The sequence below is a fragment of the Coloeus monedula genome, assembly GCF_965178545.1.
Source record: "Coloeus monedula genome assembly, chromosome: 13".
In the NCBI taxonomy this organism is placed as follows: domain Eukaryota; kingdom Metazoa; phylum Chordata; class Aves; order Passeriformes; family Corvidae; genus Coloeus; species Coloeus monedula.
In genome coordinates, this window is record NC_138793.1 from 201,465 (window position 1) to 223,334 (window position 21,870).

Below are 21,870 nucleotides of genomic sequence, written 5' to 3' on the forward strand. Positions count from 1 at the left end.
CATTCTCCAACACCCAAAACTGTTATCCTGTATGTGTATGAAAGGTGTGCTGCTCTTGCTTTTTGCAAGAGGAAGGAGTCTGAGACCTGCCCCTGGCTTTGTCACATTGAGTGTTCTGCTGTATGTTTATTCCAGTGAATGTATAATATCCACCCTTTGGGGCAGATAAGTAAATCAGTTCCTTTTCCCTAATTTGAACAGGATGTATGCATAAACTCAATTTTTTGTGGAGTTTTCATGCAAACTACCAGTATTTAAAATCCCAGTCTATGGAGAGAGTCAATTTTCCAAAGAAAAGAAAGTTGCTTACACAGTAGCTTTTTATTCTGACAAAATCCACAGTAACAAGCACAGATTTATCAGCATTTTGATTTCGTGCTTTTATGTGGTTCAGCAAATCAGCAAAGAATTTATAGCCTCCTTTAAGGACACAGAGTGCAACAATGTGATGACTCCCCATATCTTGCATGATATCTGTAGCCAAACGTTCTGTCCTGGGAGGGGAAAAAAAAAAAGGAAATTCTGGAAAGTGTTTTGTATATCATAGTTGTTTGTCCATGTACTAAGGAGGGTTCAAGTAAAAATTCTGATCTTGCTGTTAGATTTTTATAACTAACAAATTGTGACCACAGCAAGTCATAGAAAAGTTAGTTACGTATTTGCAGGGCACAAGATGATTTAATCCATAAACCTAAGTATTGCAGGATACATGGGCTTAAAGATATTTGAGGGAACATGGAAGCTTAACTGGGCTTGTAGAGGAATCCTCTCCATAAACCCCCTCCTGTATTAGACTTCAGGACAGAAGTGTTAGGGCTGCAGGGTTTCCATATTTCTCATGGGCTGTGCAGGGCAGGACCTCAGTCTTTTCATTTGGAGGGACAATTGGCATCACTGTCACTATTCTTTGCTGTTTACCCTCATACCTGTCCAGGATGAGTCCATGAGGAATGAAGACTCTTTTTCTAAATCTTCTTCATAATGCTTAGGAATATAAAAGAGATTTTTGTTGTAGCCGCTTTCTTCATCTCTTACCTGCAAGGGAAAGGGAAGTAGTTCTAAGAGTAGCCACAGAGCCATACAAGAAAAAGCTTTCCAGTCTCTGATAGTGTGAAGAAAAAATTCCTCACCCCCAATAATGTGTCAAAATAAATACATTTCTGAGAGTTTTTGATCTTCTGCTAGAACAATTCACAATCTGCTAACTCAGGAGCTAGTGGCTGAGTTGTGAATGGATAACAACTACTTTGCCCCAGTCATTATGAGATAAATTCTTGGCCATCATCAACTCATTTAAAAAGCCACCCAAAACAGTAACAAGTTCCCTTCTTGTCCCGTTTCCCCTTCTGCAAAGCTCAGTAGCTTGCTTGTGTGGTAGACAAGCGAAAATTAAAATGTAAGGCAAGCGGATTGGGATTACAGGTCAGCATGTGACTTTGGGGTGCTGCTCTACCTTGACCATCGTTTTTCACTGTGTGACAGAGAAAACTCTGCCTCCTAAGCATGAATTCACAGCTGAACTTTTGACAATCCAGCTGCTAGCTGTCTCAGTGGACAGGGGAGATGGCTCACCACAAAGGAGAAGCTTTGGGATGGCAGTGGGAAGAGGGGAAGCTGCAGAGGGTGCCTATAGGTAAGAAGCAGTTGTGTAACGTTGTCCCTGGCTCGTTTGCACAAGCTCTGGCGTGTCCTCAGTCAGAAGAGACGCAGCATTACTTCTGCGACGTCCTTCAGGACTGACTTTGGTAGCAGGAAAGGCGCTAGCTGGACACGCGTGCTGGTTCCTCCACAGAAGAGGCATGTCAGGGGCCGATGGTCTGGGCTCGCGTTAATCCAAAGGCAAAGGAAAAGAGAGGGGCTGCTGGTCTGGGTTCCAGCAGGTTTACTGTCAGAGGTTCCAGCAACCAAAAAGTGCACCCAGGGGCTTTTGCTTTCAGTTTTATAGGAGGCTTGAAAACGGTAGCGAAAGGGGAGACAACCAACGAGATCCAAGCCAGGGGGCGGATACAGTTCAACAAGAACCAATGGGGAGAACCGGGAGGCGGGAGTTACAACAGGGAGCTAATGAACGACCAAATAACAGAGAAGTTTCCCGAACAGGGGGAGGCGGTTTGAACCCGGGTGCCCCCCAGGGGGATGCAGCTTAGGTCTCTGTGCCACCCATCGACCCACCCTCCGGCTCACTGTCCTGGGTGGGGAAAACCACCCAAGGGAGAGCCCTGAATTGATTGGCATTCAACCGCCCAGCCCAACAGTGGGCTGGGTCACCGCAACATCTCCTTCATTTTTATTACATTGAAATGAGAGGTAAGACTTACAGGATTTTAAAGCTGAGCACTTAAAAATGGGAAGAGCAAGTAAAATTAACACCATAAACAAAACCCATACAATGTCTTTGATAACGGAGGGAATCCAGCCATTGAAGCTCCTGGTGGATGAAAGAGAGCTGGAGGCGGAAAAGAGGTTTGAAAACCAGTCACTGCCCTCTGCATGCAGGTTGTCTTCTTGGGCACGAATTTCTTTAATCGCAGCCGTGGTTGTGGGTGAGGAGAAGGAAATCGCTGGCAACTCGATTTTGTAATGTCGCCTGCCTTGTTTCTTCCTCCTCAGCTAGAAGTTGGCTGAGGGTGGAGGATGTGGGCATTTTTCCCTAGCCAGCAAGAAATCTGCTCAAGTTCTCCAAGGGCCTCAGCTGCTGCCACCCATGGCAAGAAAATTGACAAGACAACTCCTTCAGAGTGAGGCCTATTAGTGACCGAATCATCACAATCATCAGGGATTTTGTGAATCGATTGTTTTGATCTAGCCTGATTAGCCAAATTTTGCCATTTGAGAAGTTGAGCCCTGTCTGGAGTGAGGGTGGTTAAATGCCCCAGAGTACAGGGACCTCCTGTGAGAAATGGTGGGATTCCATTCCACACCCGGTCCCAATAGATGAAAAATAAACCTTCTGGCAACTCCTTGTTGTGACTGACGGAGTTGGAAAGGGACAGGGCCATACTGTGACACCAACCCTGGGTTTTATAGATTTTATTGAAAGGGCTGACTGGGAATTGGTGTCTTGGCTTACTATAGCGCAAGTTAAAGCAATAGCAAACCCCTGAAGATGTAGTTCTTGGGGCTCCTGTATGGCTATCCGAAGTTTCCGCATCCACCGGTCCCAGTGGTGGGGCTGGAGGATGTGGGTGTCATGGGTGTAGGCAACAAACTCCTCAGCGTGCCAGGGAATACCAACAAGGCAGGAAGACATTGGGTCCTTTGCCTTGCCCATGTCCAAGCATATCCCTGTCTGGTTGAGGGCTTGGGTCAGCATTGCCCACACATTGTTTTGTGGCTGTGGTATGTTCCATGCCTCGCCTCATTGGTGGTGGCACAGGAGGAGCTGCAGCAGCAGGTGGGACAGCAGCAGGTAGGAGGTCATCATGCGGTCAAGGGTGGTAGCTTTAGGAAAAGTATAACACATACAATTAACTTAAATAATGATGGCTCCCATGGACTCCCCCTCTTTCAGAATAAAATGAGGGATCATTTTTGGGAAGGGAAACACATTAGGGAGACTGGGAAGGGGAGGGTTTGTCTTTTGGACCTGGAAGAGGAGTCTTTTTTTCAGGTGGTCTGGTTTTTCTCCTCTTCCAGGCTGTGGCAGCTTCTTTATTCTGTTTGGTATCTGTTGGTGGTTTTAAGAAAAGCTTAATCCACTTCCCAGGGATCCACTTTGGACCCTCTGGGCTGGAAACACACCTGTAGCCTCTACCCCAAGTGACCAGGGGGTATGGGCCACGTATTTGTAATGTGTCAGGATCTTTTTTAGGACCTCAGGTCTCTCAGTTAGTTTATGTTTAGCAGAGTTTGTGAAGTGTCTCATGATAGGAGGGTTGGGTTCTTCATAGGAACAGTTTAAAAAGTTTAAAGTGAACAACACTTTAGAAAGCCTTAGGATGGGGGCAGCGATTTCATTGCTGCCTCTTTGTTGTTCCAACAGTTTTTTTAGTGTCTGATGTTTCCTTTCTATAATGGATTGGCCTGTGGGCGAGTGAGGGATGCCAGTGATGTGTTCCACACCCCACTCACTCATGAATCTTTTTAATTCTGTGGAGATGTATGCTGGTATTACCATAGTAATTATACCATATCCCACAGCCGTAGGGAGGAGGAGAGAAGAACCAACAGGCAGGAATTGTGCAGCAAGATTGATTTATTTAATTATTTTACAAACTCTTTTATAGACTTTTTCTTCATAGTCTAATTGGACAAAGGATCAGCCACCCCTTGGGAGTGATTGGATAAAATCCTAAAACATCCATTGTCAAAATATTTTTCTACTGTACTATAAACAAGGCTTCTCAAGGTTGCAAGGGCTTCATTGTTTATAGAACTCTGCTACTATCTTCTGTAAGAGAGAAAAGCATCCCACGGACTTAGAAAGTAGCAAGAAAAATTCTTGCTTAGCAGCATTTTTGTATCCACAATTCCCCCATTCTGTCGTTTAAGAGAACAATTCTACTATTAATCCTAAATAGAAATTTACATCAGTTATTAATGCTAAATATGTCCTTAAGGCTTTAACTATCTGACTCCATAACAAGAAATTTAAAGTTCAGTCTCTGCTTGTGGAAGGACCATCCCAGTCTCTGCTTGTAGAAGGACCATCTGCCTGATGGTTGACATCCTGGTCATCATCAGAAGAGTCATTAGGCTGATGATCTACATTCTGGTTGCCATTTGGATGGTTGGCATTCTGGTCATCATTTGGAGGTTGCCTGTTCTGCCTCTGGTGCCATAGGTCAGGGCGAACGCATTTTGGAGGTAGCCACCGTACCCCAGTATCTGTGGAAACACAAGCATACCCACGACCCCAAACGATAAGCTCATGAGGGCCTTCCCACTGGTTAGTGAGTAAATTCCGCACCCAGACTTTTGCCCGGGGCAGTTGTGTGTCGCCTGCAGACTGCAATGAGAGAAAATGATTCAGAATAACAGGATTACTTGAATTTTGTGGTACTGTAAGGTGATTAATTGTATACAAAGCTTTTGCTAGTTCACTCTGTGGGGTTTTTGTTTTTCCAAAACACGCTTCAAAGTACCATGAGCATGTTTGACAATGGCTTGGCCAGTAGGAGAATGGGGGATACCGAAGATATGGTCTACACCCCATAGGTGTAAAAACTGCCGCGTCTTCTCCGAGGCGTAGGCAGGACCATTATCGGTTTTCACAGAAGCTGGCACGCCCAGGACTGAGAAAGCCAATTTCCAATGGGCAATGACATCACAGCCCTTCTCTCCAGTGTGGGCAGAAGCCCACATAGCTGAGGAGAAAGTGTCAATAGACACGTGCACATATTTCAGCCGACCAAATTCAGGCATATGTGTTACATCTGTTTGCCAAATCTGCAAGGCTTTTAGCCCTCTGGGGTTTACCCTCACTGGCAAAGGCGCAGCGAGTCCGTGACAGTCAGCACAAGCACTGACAATGTCGCGCGCCTCGGTTGGCGTTAAATGGAACTGCTTCTGCAGGGTATCTGCACTTTGATGGAAGAAACCGTGTGATGCCTTGGCTTGTGCAATTTTGTCAGGCTGAGGCCCTACCCATGCAGGGTTGGCCAGCATGTCAGCCCTGGCATTGCCTTCTGTTAGAAACCCTGGTAAATTGGTGGGGCTTCGAATGTGCAGAATGTAATACGGATGCACTCGAGCCTGAATTGCAGACCACAAGGTTTGCAACAGTGAAAACAGAGCCGCATTGTTCACCTCCTTCAGAAGTGAACAATCTAAGCGTTGGGTGATATCTGCTACATAAGCAGAGTCAGTAACCAAATTCAAAGGTTCCTGTGAGAATTGTTGAAAAGCCATGGTAACAGCCCTTAATTCAACTAACTGAGCAGAGCCTGACTCAGATTGGTGTTAGTCAGCCACTGCAAAGGCAGTGTAGGATACTGTGCACCCTTACACACAGTGAACCCTGCTAAAAATTTGTCCCAATCCGTAGCCCCCAAGCCGCCAACATGTCCCGTCCCCAAAGGTTAAGGGGAGTGGTAGCAACATAAGGCCTAATCGTAGCTGTGTGCCCCTCTGAATCCTTCACCACCACAGGCCATTCACTTAAATAGCTCTGTGTGGTTCCTCCTAATCCTGCGACGGCCGATCCCACCGGGGCTAAAGGCCATGAGGGAGGCCATGCAGAGAAGGAGATGACAGTTACATCAGCACCAGTATCAATCAAACCTCGAAGCTGAGTCCAGGGTGGACGGGCGTTCGGCAGGATCAGGGTACATGTCATCTGTGGCCTTTGGTCAGAAACGTCTGCAGTCCGGAAGGCCTGCGGAAGTCCTGTAGATCCACTGCCGTCATCTTCATGAGTTGGTTGTTCTATCCTGGGGACACAAGAGTTAAAAGAAACTAATTTAGCAAGGCAGGTCTTTTCAGGAATAGTGACAGAGGGTTTTTGCGTGGAGACCATAGCGCAAATCTGACCTTTAAAGTCAGCATCAATAACTCCTGAGTGCACTAAGATTCCTTGATGGGCAACGTCAGGTTTTCCCACCAGCATTGCACTGGATCCCTGGCCTAAGGGTCCATATGCGTCCAAGGGAACCTTATAAATACCGCTAGAGTCTAAGACGACTGCGGCTGTGGTGTGGACGTCAAACCCGTCTGATCCGTGGGTGCTGTCTGATCCCTGGGTGCTGTCTCTAGGGTGGCTGGGTAGGCCTGTGCCTGTACCTGTGCCACTCTCTGGGGGAGCGACTGCATCGGAGAGCAATTCCCCCTCCTTGCACCCCAGCGGAAGTTTCCCGGCAACGGCCGACCATCGGCATGAGTCTGGGATCTACAGTAGCCCGAGCAATGCCCTGGCCTGCCACACCTCTTGCACTGGGGGATCGGTGTGTTCTCTTTTTGGCTCGGCTTAAGCCGTTTCCATTTTTTTGCGCGTTTGGGTTGCTTTGGTTCACGACCTGAAGATGCGTGAACAGGCTGCAGGAACGCAGCCAAAGCAGACCTTTTCTGGTTCCCAGATCCCACCTTAGCACAGGCTTCGACCACGTTTGTCACCTCAGGATCCCCTGGTAAGGGATCTATGATTTTTCTACACTCCTCGTTTGCGTTATCTGTCACTAACTGCCTTAACAACAAGTGCCTTAACCCATCATCCTCAACCTGCTTCTCAAGAGAAGCAGCGACTTTCTCTACAAAAGAGAGGAATGACTGATTTGCCTTGAACTATTTCAGTATATCGCTTTCTGGGTGCTGACAACTCTATGGTTTTCAACAGGGCAGCCATGCCGACCTGCTGAGCTTGCTGCAGGACACTAGAGGACAAAGTACCCTGTAGGCTGGGATCAGAGAAGGGACCAGTCCCCATCAAAGCATCCATCCCTGCTGCACGTCTAGGATCGGCAGCAGGGAGCTGCATATTCCCTAATGCAGCCTTGTCGGCCAGCTTTCTCCAGGTTTTCACAAAAACTGTAAATTGTGTATGTTGAAATAGGATTTGACCTAAGTGTCTGCTTTCAAATGGAGCAAACAAATCTGTATTTATCACCCTTATTATCTGCATAACCTCAGCAGAACCTAGCCCGTATTGTGCCACCTTGGATTGCAGATCCTGTGCAACCTTCCAAGTAATCACCTCATGCTTATCACGCTCGCCAGAATTTGGGAGAGCCTTATACACTGGGAAAGCTTGGATCTCCCCTTTTGGGGAGTCACTACCATCCTGAACTACTGGCACAGCCTGCAGATGGAGTGTAACAGCTTCTTGATTACTCCCAGAATCCTCAAATCTGTTTGGCATCCCAAGTGTTTCCAATAAATTCCAATCTCCCTCCTCCAAGGCTCGCATCTTAACTGACTCTAAGAAGCGACTGTAGTGAGTCAGACACACTGTCACCATGCAGTCCGGGAAGGTCCAGGGGCGCGACGGGAGCAGCCTTTTCTTTCGCCGCCCGGCTACGGCAGCTTTACGCTCCGGGGCCAGAACCTCATCTGCCTCACTGCCTGACAATGAATCATCGGGTAAAGACAACTCTGAGGTGCTGTGAGCGAACAGAGGGGAGCGGGGAGGAATGGACTGATCAGAGGCAGAACAGGCAGCACAGGCTACAGTCGGCTGCGCTGTAGTTTGAACTGCAGCCTCTTTCTGGGATGCCATCTCGGCCGGTTCTGACCGAACTGGTGCTGGAACTGCTGCGGCCATCTCCGGGGCTGCAGCCACGCCCGGCGCCGCGCCTGTCTCCTGTGCTGCGGCAGCGCCTGGTGCCACCACTGGCCGGGCCATGGCCACCGCATCCGCCGCTTCTGCCGCTGGTCCCGGCTCCGCAGGAAGCCGGAGCGCCGGCGCTGCGCCAGTCGCTGACACCGGCGGCAGCAGCGGCACTTCCGGTTTCAGCGCTGGCCGTGGCACTTCCGGGTTCGGTGCCGCGTCTCCTGCGGGTGCCGCGGGCGGTGCGGGCCCAGCGCACCCCACACGGCGGGGTGCCTCTGGCATCTGCAGCAGCTGCTTTTGCAAGCTGAGCAGTTCCGACAGCTGTCGTGAGATACTCAGCAGTTCCGATAACTGTCGTGAGATATTCAGCAGTTCCGGCAACAAAGGCAGATGACATTAGAAGGTCGACCGCTCGGGTCTGTGACTGCGCAGAACAGTCCGGCGCCATGGAGAGTGATGGGCCGCACCCGGGCATTGTCGGTGTAGCGGCTACACCGGCCCAGAAGGTGCCTCTGGGCAGTTTCGGCGCAGCGGATGGGCTAGAAGCCGCCATAATTGACATGGGTCAATTATGCATATTCAAGCTTTCCCCAAACTAGTTTACATGTTCCAGGAACTGTTCAGCATGGGTTCTCCTTAGATCTGCCTTTTTAGAGCATGCACATTTCTTGGCTGTGGTTTTAGTCAGTTTTTATCATCACCCTCAGCGTGGGCTTTGGTCGATGGTTTCTGCAGACGGTAGTTGCTGATAGTTGGCATGTCAGTAGCAGGGGTCTTCAACACATGTTGGTTGGATGTTATCCAACCAAGCAGACAGTTCAATTACCACAAGCAGAACTATATTAGCTATTTTACTATTATGTCTAAGTTTAGTTCATGACAGAAACAAAGGCATTAGTTATTGTTACAAAACTACATCTTTATAACAAAGCTACTTTAACATTATACATATAGCATCTATTTGTAGAAAGCCAATATTATAATATGCATCTATCATAATAACAAAGCTACTTTATACATATTGCATCTATTTTAACATTTGTAGAAAGCCAATATTATAATATGTATCTATCACATTAAGATTATGATCTGGGCTCAGAGAGAGAGCAAAAATGTAAAGGTACATGCAGCTGAAATCAAAAACCGTAACACATATGTGTGTTCTGCAGCTTAAAGTTGCATAGAGAAGTGATTCCCAGCACTGTCTTTTTATATTCTAGGATGTTTTTTAAGGCAGCAGACCCTGAGTGTGTCTCTGTGAGACTGAAGTTGTAGGATGCAATATTCAACTTCAAAGACTGATGTTTTGATAGCTAATGTTTGGTCTAAGAACCTGAGGAGAGAGCTAGTCTGGCATTAATGTGATTTTTGTCCTTTCTGTGATGCTGTAAGTAAGAGCTGCATTGTTCTTTCCATAGTGTCATCAAAAGCATCTTGACACTGTTGCTGCTAATTTCTGCCATCTTCATAACTGAAAAGGTTTTTGAGTCATTTTGTACGGAAAATCACGCTACGACAAGCCAGTGTCCACAAAGGAGACAGAGGAGTCCTGCAACTTTATTTGAATAAACGGAAAGAGGCCACTGGGGCACACACCCACCGGGGTTTCTCTCCGAGGTTTTAGAGGGTACAGCCTCCTTTTATCCTAAACTCCTGGCTGCATGTTGCCCTCTTCCTTTCCCCGTTGGCTGAGATACTAGGAAAGTACAGCCTTCCCAAACCACCTACCACATATCCCCACTTGAACCTGTCATTTTATCCCAAAGTTCAGAAGTTCAGGCTTGTGCGGACCCTTTGTCTGTCAAACAGTCTGGGTTCTGTAACAAACCTGCGGCTTGAAGTTGGTAGAGACATTAAGACCCATTTCAAAGACATTAAAACCCACCCCTTCAACCATGGAATTGTTTGTAAAGACATGAGCACACATCTTTGCTTTCAATTTTAATTCAGAAAACAAGACACCACAACTGATTAGCAAACAGCTGATTAACAAAAACAGCTTTGCTGGACACTGTAGTCTGGCTTAGAAATCTTTTATTATGTATATTTAATGCTTTAAAGTACTAATGTGTTGCAAAACTAATACACCAGTACAAATTTAGCAATTATGTATGTGTGCCAAACTACATTGAATCTACTTCAACCAGTACAGCACTTAAAAACAACCTGGTAGGTATAAAATACTTCACTGAGTAACTTCCTCTTCTGGAACAACTTCCAAAAGCATCTGGAGGTGCATAGTGATGGGCTCTGAGGAAAAGATTTATTGTGAGAGGCTTTATCAGAGAGAACAATATTTCAATTCAAACTATTTTTCTAAGTAAGAAAATTATCCTTCTGCATAGTTGTTTGTCTTACCTGTATTCCTATTTCAAAATGAAAAATAAAGGATGGGGAATAAACAGTCTTAATATCCAAACTACAGCATTCCACATTTCCAAACTTACATTAGAGTACAATGCTTCCAATTACATAATTTAAATTATAATTCATTACCATTATTTAATTATAATTAATTCTATTAATACATTATAATTAATAGGCCCAGGGGACAAGAGAGACAGTTGATGGATTTTTTGAATGCTGTAGAACTACTAATCCTGTTGTATTCAGCCAGTTCCAATTAGCCTCTTAGAAATACCTGTGTATCCTGTTTTACCTGAGATAATATCAGAGTTTCTCTAGCGACTATGCAATCAGTTAATAAATGGTCATGCTGGGTTCTTGCAGCTTTCACTATAATCAGCACTGGGATTATTTTTTTATCTTAATGCTGTTAACATTTTCTTTAGTAAGTATTGTAAAATTAATAATCAGACTTAAGAGCCCAGTGTTTGGTGGCATAAGAAGTTATGTCTGCTAATCTTTAGTTAATCGCTAAAGCAATGTTTTGAAATACAGATAACTGAAAAACTAACTTTACGGACTAATTAGTTCCATGAACTTTAAAAGTCCGTTTCTTTGTGCTACTACAGTGATGTGTTGTTTTTTGTGAATTAAGTCTAATTTTTCCTCAAGTCAGACATTACTTCTTTTCAACGGGAGGAAGTAAAATACAGTCTTCAGTAAAGCCCACTACATGCTAGGGAAATTGTTTCCCCCCACATCCTGCTCATGTGCTTTAGAAGGGATGGACCAGATAGTGAGCTTTATTATAGTAATTAATCTCAAGTTTAGCAAATGTTCTGTTGAGTTTGGAGCTGGCTACCTGATGTATACTTACTTGATATTTTCTGGGGCCAGTTGAATTTGAAATGAACAAAAAGTACATAAACTATAAGTCCACTAAGTATAAATAAAATACAGTACAAATAGGCCAGTTCAGGTGCACTGATGATTGGTGCCAATACCAGTAAAATTGAGACCAGTGTCACTATGACAGGAATGATGATGGGTATCTGCAAGATACAAAGAATATAAAGTCACTTCTTCATTCTTTAGCTGTTCTTACAGAAGTTTCCTGTATGAAAGAATATTTTGATCGTCTTATGCATTTTTTAATTTTAAAATTTCTGGAATCAGACGGGACAACTGAAGGAGTAGCAGAAGTATGGATAGGGAAAACTCTTCTGCTAAATTATTCACTAAGATCTCTTTGTCTGCGTTTCAAATTGCAGTGTACAAGTTTGCAGTTTAATAAATGTGGGACCTGACTTATGTGCAATGACCTGGGGTCTTATTTTGGATATTCTTTCAGCGGTAGTCTGCTGACTGCAATTACACATCTCTGAAAATTTGGCTTGTGCCCTGTGGTCTATACAAGTGAAAATCAACATCTTTTCCCAGTCCTTATGAGCTTAGTCCTAGTGCAGAACTACTATTTAATAGCTAGATTTCAGGTAGGGGGAGTAAAAAACGAGGATAATGCACAAGGGTCCCGGTTAAATATCCAGATACGTAGGGTGAATCCATGCTACAGCATCTATGGAATGGAGGAAAAGCCATACAGAACTTACCCTGATAGGTCTCCTGAGTTCCTTCCTTGTAAACCTCATAAGAATTAGTCCAAATACAGTTAAACCATAAAATATCCAGACTGCAAAACTGAAGTAATTTATGAGTGTGTCAATGTCACCAGGAATAATATAAATAATAGCAATGACACCCTAAAAATGAAAACAAAAATTAGTATAGTCTATTATAGAAGAAGGCTGAATTTTACTTATTTCCCAATACTGTTGCATGCTTGGTGTTCCAGAGAATGAACTGTGAATGTTTTTGCTTAAACATTTGGGTGTAAATGTATTGCAGCACCTTTAAAGATTGTGACTACATCCTGCCAACATGTGGTTATTTTTGTATGTAATCTTAATTCCATTTTAAGTCAAAATGCTTATAATTTTTATGCATAAATCTGTTTCATTGTTAATTTTATATCTTGAAGATACAAAATGTATTTTTAGGTTTTTAATGTTACTGGGATTGAATAGATCTTGTTTTTCCTGGAAGATAAATGGGTAAAATAAAAATAACAAGATGTTCTAGATTTTTTCTTAAATGTATTTACTGACTGGATTTTTTTTAGTGAGATGTAAATTTCGTATGTGGAGGAAACAGGGCAGTGATAGCTTGCTTGCAAGCATCCTGTGAAAGGATTCTGTAATACTAACCATTCATTTAAGTTTTTGATTTCATGCCATTGATCCTTAACCATTTTGATTTTTAAAATCCAGTTCTGGAATGAGTATGTTCAATTTACAGAAGTTGGGGGTTTTATGTAGTCTTTTTTCCAAAATGTATTTAGCAATTTTCTTGTCTAGATAGTTAAAGATATGTGTCAAGACTGCTTGTAAGAAACTGAAAGTATGTATTACTGGAGAATTTTTGTTGATAATTTTTCTGTACTTGGAATATATACTTACATAAAATATGATAGCAGGTGCTGGTGTTAAGTGCTTAACACTAATGTAAGATAGTACCTTTAGCATGTGCCCTTCACGACCTGCAACATAAACAAGTCTGACAAAACAAAAACAAGGCAATGTAGTTAGTGTGGCACCTAGACTTTAAGTGGCACTACTAAAAATAGACATCTGACTAATTTAATCAGTATTTTCTTTGATATGCATTGGGATTTAAAGAGTATTGTAGCAGTTTAAAATAAGGGAAATAACCAGTATTAAAGCAGTGAGCTAAAACAAATTCTGAACCAGTATTAAAATAGTACACTTGAAATTCATTTCAGAATCATTATTTTGCACATATAGTTGAAAATTATTTTGAGAAATGTTACCTACTGTGTCCCTTTTAATTAAATATTTCCTTTTTCATGTGCTTCATAGCAAAAACCTATATTGACAACCTTTCTCTAAAAATGGCCTTTACATCCGCATTGTTTTCAGGTGGTTTTGAAATTTTAAAATACTTTAAATAGTAAATGGAAGTGCTGAAGAACTAATAGAAAGGAATAGCTACTCAGTTACCTTTGCTGGTGTAGTCATGTTTTTACTGGTAACTTTTAACTGTTTAATTCTCATCTTTAAAACTGATGATTGATGAAAAAACCCTTTTGTGCTATAGTGCTATACCTGCATAGAATTGAGAAGAGACCATGTTTTCTAATTTTTCAAACCTGAATAGCCACTGTTTATTTTTGAAAATTAATCAATAAGGCTAGATTTACAGGCAATTCTAAATTACATTTTTTATAATGTGGATCAGAAGAATGTCTTTATGTCTGTAGATACATGCATATAAATTTTTCCATCCTTCAAAAACTTTAATTTGAAGATATTTAGAATGGGAACTTACCTGCCTGCAGTAAAACAGGTGCCATTGGCAGATCCAAGTGTAGAAAATACCACAAAGAGAGGAACTATCCAAGAGGCTGGATAAAGGACTCTATCTCCAAATGTCTGGGATATGGGATTAAAATTAATAATTTTGGCATTTTAACTACCATTTAGTATATTCAGTAATGTTAGAGCCTCTTTGTAGGTAAAGTAAATGGGTATCTGAGCTATGTTACCAACAAAAACATGTTATATATTTTGTGTTCTTAAACAAGATTTAACTTGATACATTCTTTGCTGTAACTCCTGGTGCAGACAAGCTGCTGAAATGCACAGAAGATCTAAATTTTAAAAGCTTTTATTTAAAAAAAAATTAAGCATTTCAACATGTGTACTTCTTCACTTTGCTACCCTATATACTGTTTGTTTTCCCCAAAGACAAACATTAAAAAAATTGTTGCATGACCTCAACAGTTATTTCAGAGACATGGAAAATTTACTGAGCAGAACTGAAGGGACAGATGTGTTTTTTAAGGTTTCAGAAACTTACATAGTTTCTAATTCTACCTGTAAGAGTATATCTTGCAAAAATGTAAAAATTTTATCTTTCAAATTTGTTAAGAAAAAAACCCAAAAAGAATAAGGGGGAAGTGAATGATGGACCATTTGCTGTTATCTCCAGAACAACAAACTTTGATCTACTGTCATTTGGCATGTGCTTCTTTCTCAGAAATACTGAAAATGGCAAAGCAACTGTCAAATTTTATTTCTCTTTCCATCTTTTTGATGCCTATGGAAAGCAGTCACCCTCTGAGCTGCAATGTTTACAAAACATTTGCTGAAGACTGTACTACTTTTGCTTCCTTCTTTTATTCCTATTGGGATATTATAGAACTACTCTTTAAATTAACCATTACTGAAATTTTAGATTAAGAAATGATAGTAGATAATGGGGGGAAAGGTGGCACTAACATCTTACACTAAAATTAATTTTATCTTAAAAAAAATTAATGGAACTGAATGACTTACATGACTTCAATGCACACAGCCTTCTTCAGATGTTCTATTACAAAATTAAGTAGCTTACCACAGCAACTGCCTGGGACTGCAGGAGCTCTGTTGAAGTCATTACGGTGAAATAGGAAATGTTTATCAGAACATAACAAACCGTAACCAAGGGGATTCCAATAATTATAGACAGTGGTAGATTTCTAAAGAATGGAAAAGTAAGATCCCATCAGCATTGCTGTATCACTGGTACAGTTGTCATAGTAAACTGTGGATTCTTTCTTTTCCTGATATGTTCTTTAGGTGTATTTACTTTTTTTTTTTTTTTTTTTACTGTAGAGCTAAGGAAATCAGGATTATAAAAAAGGAAAACTATAAATTATGCAAAGATACAAAGCCTGTAATACAGGCTAATTAGCTTTGTCTGTTAGTGCTCAAACCTTGAATAACTAGTGCTTTTAAAAAACAAACCAAAATATATGCTTGCTTGTAGAAAAATATTTAGTGCTTGATTTTTGCCAGTAAAAACACTGCTTTCCTACATAGTTTTACCTGTAAGGATTTTTAAGTTCTTCTGTGATGTAATTGAGTTGATTCCTGAAAGGAAAAACATTCATAGAGTATTTTAGCAGTCAGGTGTTTAAATATGACTATACTATAAGGTGAGGTGTTATTTCTTGTGTTATTGTTTTTAATCTTTTCAGTTTAAAAAAAAAATTTAAAAAAAAGTACAATCAAACTTTTAAGTGGGAAAACTGCAGGACAAAACCTGTGTGAGCTTCTTATCCAAAAGTCAGCCTCTTGATTCACCATCGCTTTCTGCATTATCTCTGTTATCTCTGAGACTCTGAAATCTTGGATAAAATATCCCAGAGTAATCAAACAAAAATTTGGTAGACACTAAGATTTACAAGATTGCCTTTCAACTTCAAGCTTTGCAGTATTTGAGTTTTTTCATATAAAAGCAAAAGTGTGCTGAGGGCAAGGAGTGAAGCAAGTCTGCTGGTGTTTCACAGCAGTTCTGTAAGTCATACTAGCATGAAAACCTTTTTAAGGATTATACCTATCTGAATTATAATTTCCAAATACTCATTTTTGCTAGAACATGTAGACAAATTGAAACAAGGTTTTTATATTCATCTGCTCTGAAAATGGGAAGAGTTAGTATTTACGGTTCAAAAGGCAAATTTTCAAATGTTAGTGCCTGATGGTTACATACACAAGTAATTATTTAGGAATTAGCTTCTTTGCCCTTTTAAAAAGTCCAAATGAGTGCCTGGAGACTTACATGCCTGAGTTGAGACACTCAAGCTTGGAAATAGAACCTAAAAAAAATCTATTTAAGAATAAATTCAGTTTCAGAAGCTTTTAAGTACAGACCTATACGCAGATTTTTGCAGTTTGTACATTTAAGAATATCAGTGGATTTGTGCCAACAGAACACTATGCCATTGTGACATTCCCTAAGAAAAAATCTGCAGGTTGAACATCATAATTTCTGATATAATGTTCTTTTTTATGTTCTCCTGTACTAATCAAACACCACTACATATTTTGCAAGAAATGGAATTTAATGGGGTAACCTGCAGGGAAAGCTATTTTGCCTAACCCACGGGAATTAAACTGTGTTATATCCTCCTCATCACTTCAGTTTCTAAGCACCTTCAGCAGCAAAGCAGTAGTAGTAGTAGTCCTTTTGGGGTCTAATATAATTTCTTTCCCTAGTAAACAGCAACTAAAAGAAGGTGGAGTTTTGGGGGGTTTTTAACCAAACGAGTGTTCTTTTTCCAGAACTCATCAAGACATTCTTAATAACAAGTCAGTTGTTAACTTTTTCAGAGAGTTCCACAGGGAGAGAGTAAACCAGTTAAAGGCTGTTAAAGTGTAACTGTTAAGGCTAATAAAGATTCCTTACCATCCATCATACGCCCAGAGTCCATTATAAAATGCCAGACTGATAGAGCTAACAGAAATTTTACTGTCCTTGAAAGAATCTTTGAAGTTTTCAGTTTTTCCTGCAAATAAGAGGAAGATTACTGATCAGTGTTAAAACTAATTCTTGTAATCCCCACCAGATGAAAAAACATTCCAACATATGTCTCATGTTTTGAAACTTTTCACTTTAATTAATACCCTTTTGTATTAATTGATTGGTAGTGTTGCATTTCCCACCCATCCCCGTTCTCTAAAAGAAAATACCATAGTTTCCAAAAGATGCAAAACTAAAACTCTGAATGAAGAGATTCAGGGCTGTGCCTTATTACTGTGTCACTTCTGTCAGTGGGGAACTTTTTAATGATCATAGCAAAAGCTAAAAGAATTTTTTCAAATAATGTATATTTTATTACCTTTTGCAAGGAGAACAATTCCACTTACAATAATGATTGTGACAATGATCATTTTAGCAGCTGTGAGAAAATTCTGGAGGTAGCTTCCCAGCTTCACACTCAGTGAATTCACAATTGTAATTACCACTAAAAGAAATCAAATTATAAATATTTGCATTGTTTGTCAGAATTTAAAGAAAAGTTGCCCCTCCCCTTATTTACTGTACTGCTTATCCCTCACACTTTTTGTCTATATTATATACAGTTTTTAATTACTGTGTTTGGATAACTTTTTAAATAGTGAGGAAAAACACATTTATGAATTAGATTTTGATAATACCTTTACAAAAAATATTTTGAAGTTGCACAGCATTCTGATAAATAAAAAAAATAGTATTTCCACACTTATTTTTTCTTCCTTTTCTGCTAGAGATAAGAATTATACAGCTGCATCTATCTTAATGAAGAATTAAAAACCCCTTGGACTAGGAACAAACCATTTTTAAACCTATCCTTTTTATGTTGTTGAATTAGTTATTGTGGGAAGGACTTACTGGACTGTGTCTTAAAGATTTCTGGTGTCTTTGTGAAGATGAACCTAAGGAAGTTTCAGGGTACAGAAATGCACTTACTGATGGGGTCAGACACAAGTCACTATGCAGTTTTGGATCTGGTCTGTCTTAAAAAGTGTGAGTCTTACCAATAGCAGCTGCTGCAAGACACTTGATGACAACTTGGGGTGGATCACAACCTGGATAAAAAGGGGCTGATGCATATTCTGCAAAGCTGAGACAAATGATTGCAAATGAACTGGGTTTTGTAACCAGTAAGCTTGTCCAAGAAAACAAAAATGCTGGAATTGGGCCAAATGCCTCCATAAGGTAAGGATATTCTCCCCCAGACTTTGTGATCATTGTACCAAGCTCAGCAAAACAAAGTGCACCTGAATAACAAGAAAAGCAGGTTCAGTTAATACACTTTTGAACCTGGGACTGCTTGAAGAGATGATCACTTTTTAATAGGTAGAAAAGTTAAGGAAATTTATAGATACAGTGCATCATTACTCTCTTCAAGTTTCTGTATATTTTACTGTATATGCAAAATAAAATTCTAATTACTTGTGCGCAATTGAAAAAAATACCCTGGAATTATTAAGATGCGGTCTAAAAATTACTACAATTGATGTTTAAGACTTCACCAAAACCAGTACAAACAAACATCGTGATTTCATTGGATTTCTGTTTAAGAAATGAACACTATAAGAAGTGTTTAAGTGGCTGACATACCTTTTGGAAACCTCAAAAAACAGACTTTCTGCACAATTTTGAAATAAAATGGCTGCTAAGTACAACATTAAAGTACAGTGATACTTCCTGTTCTATTGCTGTATGTGGCATCTTGAATTAAAGGTTTTCTGTATGCTGTCTGCCTTGATACAATGCTCAAAAATTTATTTGTTTTACTTCTTGAAATATTTTGAGGTGCTTAGTGCTAAATTTTCAGATAACAGAGTCAGAATCATGGAAGTAGAAAGCTAGCAGAAAGTACCTAGCTCACTACCAGTAAATTTCACATATTGTCAGTTATTTAAGTAGAAGAGTATTCTCTTTATTACAGTCAGTGGATGAAGCAGGCAAAACTAAAACTTTGTTTCAAAATAAATTGAGAGTGTGATTTACAATTTTAAAAACTTAATTTGTCTTCTATAAACACCCCATTTTAAATTTATGGTGGAGTACTGCTATGCATATATACAGCAGGATTTAGTTGATTTTGGTCTAGGTGCTATTAGCTAATTTGTGAAATGACAGTAGTATGCAGAAACAGCAGATATAAAGATTTAAGGCAAAGATTCAGATTCTTTGTTGACTGTTTTACCTAATGTTGCCAGAACTCCACAGGCTGCCCAGATGGTTAAACAAGGACCCACAGCTTCAACATTGGCAAGCACTGATTTTGGAGAAACGAAGATACCTGAACCAATAATTGTACCAACAATCATACAGATTCCACTAACGAGGCCCACCTTGAAATAAAATGAGATGTATTTGTAAGCAATTTCTAGTAATTCAGCAATTACTTCTCAGTATCATAGAACTATAGTAGTTGTCATTACTGACTTATTTTTATTGGCTTTCAATATATCGTTCTATAAAGAAATATATTAAACAATTTTGCAAGGTTTCACTCTTCTTTCCAAGATCAATGTGTACCCTGTGGTGTACTCCTGCTGTTTTCAAAAGTACATCTATTTGTGTTCTGCCTGCCTGTGTATTTCCTTTATTAAACTGTCTTTTGGATTGGGTCTCAAATATAACCTTGGATGGGTGAATTTGCCCTTTCCTCTCTGATTAAGCAATGACATTCTGTTACAAGCAGTTGGTGAATTCTGAATTTTCTAGAATTGTCTGTCATGGATGGAGTCTGCTTTTCTTTTGTTTTTTTTTCTTTTTGAGCAGCTGTTTTCCTCTCCTTGCTTTAAATATTTGTGCACAGGAATCGTGTTGATACTGCTAGGTGGTGATAAGATCATGTTCTCCTAAATTTGTAGTGACCTACAAGTGGCACAGGCAACTTCATATTTTCTGATAGTTATGGCTACTCTAATGACATCAGTATTTTTCCAGTCTTGCCATCAAACTACATCAAAACCACCTAGAGAATCTTTTTCCAGGTAACTTAAATTAATTTTAAGAGAAATGCCACTCCCATCCTGAGAGGAAGTGAAAACAACTGTTTTCTAAAGCATCTGTAATTTTCTGGAGGAGACAGATTTTCACTTGTCTTCAAGCACCAGTGCCTATTTCCTGGCTGTAAACACTAACAAATTTTCGTAAACAATGAGATGGACAACCCACTACAACTTCTGAAAAGTCCATGTGGAAAAAAAAGTAAAGTTTATTAAATGCCTCAGTTATCGACTTAGAATAAGTCTTTGAATTCTTTTTATATCGAATAACTTAAATGACATATTCCTAGGGTTTTATTCTGTTTATATCAGAACTATTTAACTATAGTAATTAGCAGTTTCTAAAAATTTAAACCAACCACATTGTTGAGATAATAGCATATTTCTGCTAAATTGGGACACAGTAGTGGTTTTTGTAGGCTGATGCATATGCACAAATACCCCCTTCTGCCTCCCTCTGCCAACCCCTCACACATGGATCAAAGGGGAAAAGAAAAAGGTTTGCCTGCTTTTGTAGGTTCATCGTTTGGGGTTCATGATTCTGAATGGATTGTCTGTCCTCTCTTCCTTTGTGCTCTCCTTTTCTTTTCTTCAAGCTTTCTTCACCCATTTGTTTTTCTTGTTGAAATTTCTAAGGAAATAAAAACAAAATCTCACTCTAGCATAATAATGTTGCTTGACTTTTGCTGATGATGTGGGTCCAAAATAGTGTAGGTAAATATTACCAGGAAACAAACACATGCACACACTCGCTCAAAGGCAAAGGACTTCCATCGAACTGCCTACTCAGAGAAGAAATCGAAGAGGAGAAGTTATGTCAACTTCTGATGTCTGACCTGCTGTGGATTTTCCTCATACCCACCCGGCAAGTGAATATCTGTGTCTTCTATAGCAGACTACATTCAGTTTCGAGGATGTCCTTACTGGAACGATCAAGCTTTTATAGCCGGTCCTTCCTCTGTATTCCTCCAAATGTCCAGACAGATTTTATCCTGCTCCCAAAAGCTAGTCTGTTTTCTTCTTATCTGGGAGACCTTCTTTCTGTTCTTCATTAAATTAGGCCCTGCCTCAGTTCCTTGGAGATGGAAGGATCTGATAAACAGAGTGTGGGCTACTGTAATTATCTAATTAGCAACTCTTTGCCTCAGGAGTCACCAGTCTTCTCTGTGTTGATTCAGGATGAATGTCTGCCACTCAACGTTTTGTCCTGTTTAGAAAAGGAATGTAAACAGTTTGTTTTCAAATTTTAGTTTAGACTTACAGTTTTTTTTTGGTGAGGATTTTGCTTGTTTCCCCTAGTATTGGCCTACAATACAGTCTGAGACAGTGAAGGAAATTGATCGGGTTAGGTCCTGAGTCTCTAAAGTGGATTCAGTCAGAATCTCTTCTCTCCTAAGACTCTACAACTGTAATTTCTTGAATTTGAATGCTGAAGATCAGTATGCTTTTATACAGATGGTAACCCTGGAAGGTATCATGTCTAGGAAACGTAAGTTGGGGTTTTTTGTAAATTAAGTAGTAACTGGCTACAAAAACTGCACCATTTTAAATTGACAGAACATCTATCTCAGTATTGTGGTCTTCAGAAACATTTGGGCTATAAAAACATCTTTTTGATGTTTTTTATCTTTTGAATTAAAGATTTTTTAAAGAATCATAACAAATCCAACTTTTAAGATTAAACCTGTGATAGAAAACACATGAAGAATGCAGGGCTTGGGTCCCTGAACTTCATTATAGCTTTGTGCCCAGCGTCTCTCTTTTAAAGTCATGTATTTAGACTGCTTCAATTATCACCTTTAGCAATTCTTGCTTTCACTTACCTTCTTTATTTATATTTGTTTGGTGTTAATCGAGTCCGGGAATTCTTGTCAAGTGTATTTCTCCTATTATTTCCCAGCCAGTTACAAG

General features: G+C 40.2%; 1 protein-coding gene across 1 annotated transcript; it reads right to left on the minus strand.

The window, feature by feature from the left end:
• Positions 1 to 10,388: 10,388 nt before the first annotated feature.
• Positions 10,389 to 20,569, minus strand: SLC7A9 (solute carrier family 7 member 9; the record flags this gene model as incomplete). The annotated part of the gene is made up of 12 exons (XM_082290100.1): positions 10,389 to 10,453; positions 11,427 to 11,601; positions 12,160 to 12,309; positions 13,066 to 13,162; positions 13,955 to 14,058; positions 15,023 to 15,146; positions 15,496 to 15,540; positions 16,859 to 16,958; positions 17,292 to 17,417; positions 17,971 to 18,213; positions 19,149 to 19,296; positions 20,465 to 20,569. 12 exons carry the CDS (start codon positions 20,567 to 20,569, stop codon positions 10,389 to 10,391), a joined length of 1,482 nt encoding a protein of 493 aa, XP_082146226.1.
• Positions 20,570 to 21,870: the final 1,301 nt, after the last annotated feature.